We start from the raw sequence: 6360 nt of genomic DNA, 5'->3' as shown, positions 1-6360 counted from the left end.
ACACACACACGCACACACACAAATCAGTCACTATGAATCCCATCTTCTCTCTCTCTCTCTCTCTAAATTCCTCTCCCTCAATTTGCTGACCTTCGCCAACCAGTTCCATCGTCCAGCACCTGACGCAGCCACGTGGTAGGTGAGAATGGGCCATTCTCTCTCTCTCTCTGTGTGTGTGTGTGTGTGTGTGAAGATGCCTCACTGTAGGAAGGAGAAAGTGTTGAGCCAAAAGGTTGAGGAGGGACGTTGAGCCTTGGAACCCCCCCCCCCCCCCAACCATTCACCCACTCCTCCTTCCCCGCCCTTCCCTCCTCCCCTCATCTTCACATCTCCCTTTCATTTCCCTCCCATCTCTTCTTCCTCATTCCTCCTTCCTTCTCACTGACTTTACTCCCTGCCTCCCTCCCTCTTATTGTCACCTGTCCCTTTTCTTCCTCACTTTCTCTCTTTTTTTTTACCTCATTCATCATCGTGATTTTCCCTTTCTTAGTCACCTTCATTTCCCTCTTCCTCCTTCCTTACATTTCCCCCTTTCTCTGCCTGTTTCCTATCCATCCTCCTTTTCTTTCCGTCATCTTTCCCCTCTTGCAACTATCTACCGTGTCATCTGTGCTTCCTTTCCTTCCTCTACCTCCTTGTTTTCTTCTTTTTCCTCATCCTTTCCTTTATCACGACTCGTCATCCCTCCTTCACCTTCACCTCCTCCTCTCCTTCCTTCCTCTCCCGTCTCCCTCACATTCTCGCTTCCCCCTCATCTTCATCTCTAACTTTCTCTTTTTTTACTTCTTCCTCTTCCTCCTCTTCTCTCTTTCTCTTGGTGGTTCTTACGCTCCTCTCACTTCTCTAATTCATTCGTTGTAGCAGCTGTTCAATATTATATCATTACATTTACATTTACTTTTCGCATTGTTGTTGTTTTTTACATTTTTTGACCGTTTCAGTATTTTCGCTTGAGTCTGATATCCTTTTTTCCTTCCTTCCTTATTTCTCTTCTCTAATTTTCTTGCACATACCCTTTTTTTCTTTCATTATATTCACCCTGCCTTCTTCTGTTCTTTCTTTAGTTCACTTTACTTGCTTACTTTTATTCATTAAGTTTGTGTTGGCTTTCCATCTATTTTTTTTTTACTTTTCTGCCTCTTCTCTTTCAGTTTTCTTCTTCTATCTTTACTCTTTATTTCTTCTTGCTTCGTTGTCCTTCCTTTCGTTCACTGGCTTACTTCATTTCATTGTTTGCTTGCTTCTTTCGATAATTTTTGCTTCTCTATCGTTCTTCTATCACTTTCCTTCTTCCGTCTTTACTCTTCACCTCTTCTTGTGTCCATGTTCTTCCCTTCGTTCAAATTACACCTACTGTTACCTGCGTCCGTGTCTGCTTTTTCGCTCCTCCTCTCCTAGTTTCACAATCCTTCCCCTTCCTCTCCTATTATATTATTTCTATTATTTTCATTGTAACAAACGGTTGACTAAATTGAAGTCGTCGCATGCTCCGGTACTTGGAAATGACGCTTTGCTACAACGGTCACGTAGCAACACGGGAAAGTCCTGCAGGCGTGAGGGAGGTTTTATGAAAATGTCGGAATCTCTGAACAAATGAAATTACAATGTTTTCTGTTGCCATTCCCGCGTAGGTGGTGCACCCGTTGAAGAGGAAGGGAATGAATGAAATAAAGGGAAGAGAAGGAAAAGTATTATGATTATGATGATGATGATGATGATGAAGGTAATAGGGATGCGGAGAACAAGGTAAAGAATGTCTGCAAAGTTTTTATATGGATTTTTGTTTGAAGATAAGAAAGAGGAAAAAAGAGGATGAAAAGAGGGTGGAAGAAGAGAGAGAGAGAGAGAGAGAGAGAGAGAGAGAGAGAGAGAGAGAGAGAGAGAGAGAGAGAGAGAGAGAGAGAGAGAGAGAGAGAGAGAGAGAGAGAGAGAGAGAGAGAGAGAGAGAGAGAGAGAGAGAGAGAGAGAGAGAGAGAGAGAGAGAGAGAGAGAGAGAGAGAGAGAGAGAGAGAGAGAGAGAGAGAGAGAGAGAGAGAGAGAGAGAGCAAATAATATATACTCATACAAGCACAGACGAGGATGATAAAATGAGACATTCATGAGATATGTATATAAGATATCAGGAAATACTTTTTCAAAGGCAACAGACTAATAGGTGGAGATAAATGTTTAAAGCCTTTGCTTATAAAGCGTATATTAATGAAGGAATCAATTAATATGGGCATATGCCGGGGGGGCGCGTCGTGTCACCCACCCTTCGACGCCAAACGGGTTCCTCCGAGTAAAACTCCATGCAGGCCCCTCTACTCCTAAGTACCTCATGGCAGAATCTATCGACTTTCTGAAGTAACGAACTCTGTGGGCGTCCCCTTGGCCTCTTCTCGGGATTGTCTCTTACAGAAACAACCCGGTAAGCACGGTTGGCTTCTGCGTAGCATGCCACATGCCCGTATAGCCGGAGTTCGCGTGCACAGACTGCGTGTAACAGGACTCGATCCAATCTCACCGAGTAGTCGCCGGTTTGACACAAAGTCGTTCCGTCGACATCCCATGACTTTGATTAGGCACTTATTACCAAAGACATCAATGCACCTCTTCGAGTTCTAGTCATCATTTAGTGTCCATGTCTCACAGCTAAAGTGTAAGACGGGGAGCACAAGAGACTTAAGGATCCAGATCTTTTTGTCCTTATAGACAGGCATCGACAACGCCAGATACTCGTGCTGAGCAATTCCATAACACCGTAGGCCAAGACAGTCGGCCGTAAGACTTCTTGACTAGACCCTCCGTTGTTCTGCTCTATGATATCAATGTATGTGAATGAAGGAAAATAAAAACAACAAGTTTTAGGTGAGTCATGTAATTGGAAGAAAATTATTTTATATATTCCAGACATTCGGTTAGTTCGTTCACACTATTCATAAATTTTGTCGGGAGAATCTCCAACGACCACCTGCGGAAGAATATCCTCAGAAGGCAAGTCTTCCGCAGTGAGGAGACGAAGTGAGAGGAAGTGAGACAGACAAGTGCACAGGGAGTAATGGGCGGGGGGAAGGCCTCACACACTGGAGGGGTCCAGGGAGGGAGGAATTATCAACGGCCGTATCCACCCTTTCCGCCCCCAAAGCCACCGCTGAAGCCACGGCTGAACCCACCGCCGCCAAAGCCCTTGCCGCCTCCGAAACCACGGCTGAAGCCACCGCCGCCATGCCCCTTGCCCCCGCCGAAGCCACGGCTAAAGCCACCGCCGAAGCCCTTGCCGCCACCGAAGCCACCGCCGAAGCCCTTGCCGCCACCGAAGCCACGGCTAAAGCCACCGCCGAAGCTCCTGCCACCGCCGAAGCTCCTGCCGCCGCCAAAGCCCTTGCCGTATCCGCCGCCGCCGCCACCGAAAGACACCCGACGGCCGCCTCCGAAGCGCCGTCCGCCACCCTTGCCTTTGCTTGGGTCAGCGCTGGCAGGGGCGAGGAGGGCTGCGAGGGCCACCAGAAGGGCCAGGGCAAGGATGCTCTAGGGGTAGGGAAGGGTGGGATGAGGTGGGGTCGAGTAAAGGAGAGAGGAAGGTGGAGGGGGTACAAGGAACGAAAAATGATGAGGGAAGTGAATAGAGCAAAGGGAGGAGGTGATGGGAAGAGGGAACGAGGAGTGATAATGTGGAAGGGGGAGGGAGTGAAGGAAACCGAAAAAAAAAGTATATAATAGGTAAAGAAGAATGAGAAGAGAGGGAAGGTTATGAGGGAAGGTAATAGAAGAAAGGAAGGAGGAGGAGGAGTGGTGAGGGAGGAGATAGCGAGGGAAAATGATAAAAGATAGGGGAGGAGGAGGAGGAGAAGAAATGAAAGAGCGAGATCCTCTGATAAAGAAAGAAAAAGTAAGATGAGAACACGTACAGGCGAGATAGGATACGAGGAGGAAGAAGAGCAAGAGGGAACGAAAGGTGATGACGGGGGAGAAAAATGATAAGGAAAAAATTAAAGAGAGAGTGAAGGAGGATGAAGAGCAGCACAGGAACGAGAGTATATGTTGAGAGGAAAGTATCAGACGCATAAAGCAAATAAGATAAGGAAAGATGGAAGATAAGGGTGAATAGTTTAGTCTGAATTAAATGACAAAATATAACAGTGAAAGGCATTTTAATAGCTTAGAGGAAAGAATGGGATTGAAACCGTTTGAAGGCGAGGAGGAAGATTCTTGGGCCGGAAAAAAAGACCAAGAAGAGTAACGGAGTGAAGAATATTTTTAAATCAACTCATTTTTATCTGCTACTGTTTTTCCTTCCTGGCGCTCTGAGTATAAGAAAAAGTAGTACAAGAAGATGTTCATGAAAGTGAGGTGAGTAGAGATGAAAAAAAAGAAGGTAATCAGGAAAATGCAAGCACAAGGACAGTATAATTATAGCCATTGTTTTCATGGATTAGTTTTCCTCTCACAACACTCAACTACCTTACACATCATGGGAACTACACACACACACACACACACACACACTCTCCCTACGTAAATGTACCTTATGAAGGGGACACTCCAGCAAAACTCAACTCCAACTACCTTACACATCATGGGAACTACACACACACACACACACACACACACACTTTCCCTACGTAAATGTACCTTATGCAGGGGACACTCCAACAAAACTTTAACTCCAGCGATGGACTACAACAGAAAACGGCCCGCTAGAGCTTCATCGGGTAACGCAAGAGGCTTGTAGCACGCCCGCGGGACAAGGAATCGGTTTTGAGAAAAGTATCGCCGAGACATGACTTTACCTCAGAGAAAATCACAAATTGCTTGATATTGTTTACGTACTTTGTTACATGAAATTATTATCCTCATGACTAAGCCCAAGCAGGCGTCTCAACGATCGAGCTGCCGGCAAAGACGTACTGCCTTATCTTCTGGTTCAAGGAGATAATAAAAACAGTTGATTTATAAAACGATATGGATGAAGTGGATTAATCAAATAAGTTAAACAGTTGTGTACTGAACGCATTACGATGAAAATGTTCAAATGGAGGTTAATTAGACTTGTGCATGGGGAAGGCAATGGTCAACTGGCATTTTGAAGGCTGTTTTTATCCTTGTGTATTTACTTTGTGTTTTTTATCTCAGTGAATAGACATTGGAAATTCCAGCCTCACTTTTCATGTAGGGATGTTTACGTTTCAAACCAAATCAAACTGCACTGTACCTACTTCGTAACTGTTCACTAAAATGCTGAAGTAACTGAAACAAAAATGGAGTGAACGTCCCCGTCTTTCCTAAGTCTTTCTGAACACTGAATATAAATCCGTCCCCTTTCCAGGCACTGACTCTAATACTCACAAGCTTCATCTTCCTTGGCTTATTGGTTCTCCCGACAAAAGTGTGTCTTGAGTCCTGTTTGTCTCCACTTATATATTTTCATTTCTGAGCAGGATGCCAAATGGTGGTTTTTACTTTTTTTGTGGTGCGTAAGCTTGAGAGGCGATACGCCAAACAGGATTTTCGTCTTTCCCCCTCCCAGCAAGGCCACGCGTTCAAGATTTTCTCAGGTAGAACACGTCACGAAGCGGGTGCTCGTGACAATTATTACACCGCAAGTCGACGATTAGCGCCATCCTCTCATGGTTCCAGTTTTATAAGATAGAATTTTATCCATTCAACTTACGACAACCTCACGCGTGTCCTTTGTACGGCAGCAAACGTCATGACGAGTAAGGGTGCTGCTGCGTCATCTGCATTTGTGTGTGTGTGTGTGTGTGTGTGTGTGTGTGTGTGTTTTACTGAAGCTCTTTCTCAACGGAGCATATCGACAAACAATGTTTGTTGCTTTCATTTCTTCTCTTAAGGGCATATACACATCTTGGGATAATCAAGACTATAAAATGATACAACGATAATACCAGAAAAAAAATGGATAAAATATCTCGTATAAAACTACAAAAAAAAAAAAAAAACTTCTCAAATCATAGAAAATCCGAGAGTAGTCGTAAAACGAAACAAAACACGGAAAACACCGGGCGCTGGGTCCAAGGCCTCGGCGTGCGCTTGTTATCAGCGGGCAACACTCCAGGCGCGGCCGGCGTCCTTCTGGCGGCCAAGCCCTAGGAGCTTAGACTAGAGATTTTTTGTACATTATCTTTTTTATGCGTAAAAAAAAGGGATATGAACTTGAGTGAACATTTAATTTCTACTTTTTCTGCTTCAGTAAAGACTAAATGTGAGCAGCAACGAGTAAATGAGAGACGGTGATTTGTTATATCAGTGTTTTACATCCGAGCATCGCCCTAGAAAGTGCCGAATGTTTTGTGAAAAACAAACAAACAAACTTCAAAGTAACAGTGCAGGAAATAAAGATGATTTGTTGACGGAAAA

The 6360-nt window shown here is 44.6% G+C and overlaps 1 protein-coding gene across 2 annotated transcripts; it reads right to left on the bottom strand.

Annotated features, from left to right (window-relative positions):
• Positions 1-2844: 2844 nt before the first annotated feature.
• Positions 2845-5422, bottom strand: LOC126980817 (acanthoscurrin-1-like). 2 transcript variants are annotated; one of them, XM_050831096.1, is made up of 3 exons: positions 5329-5422; positions 3306-3510; positions 2845-3275 (listed from the first exon to the last, which is right to left on the bottom strand). In XM_050831096.1, exons 1-3 carry the CDS (start codon positions 5335-5337, stop codon positions 3094-3096), a joined length of 396 nt encoding a protein of 131 aa, XP_050687053.1. In that variant the 5' UTR covers positions 5338-5422; the 3' UTR covers positions 2845-3093. The 2 variants fall into 2 exon arrangements, with proteins under 2 accessions (XP_050687053.1, XP_050687051.1); XM_050831094.1 differs by having other exon boundaries at positions 2845-3510.
• Between the last annotated feature and the right edge of the window lie 938 nt (positions 5423-6360).

The sequence above is a fragment of the Eriocheir sinensis genome, chromosome 45 (assembly GCF_024679095.1).
Source record: "Eriocheir sinensis breed Jianghai 21 chromosome 45, ASM2467909v1, whole genome shotgun sequence".
Classification (NCBI taxonomy): Eukaryota; Metazoa; Arthropoda; class Malacostraca; order Decapoda; family Varunidae; genus Eriocheir; species Eriocheir sinensis.
This window is presented reverse-complemented; position numbering and strand designations above follow the sequence as displayed.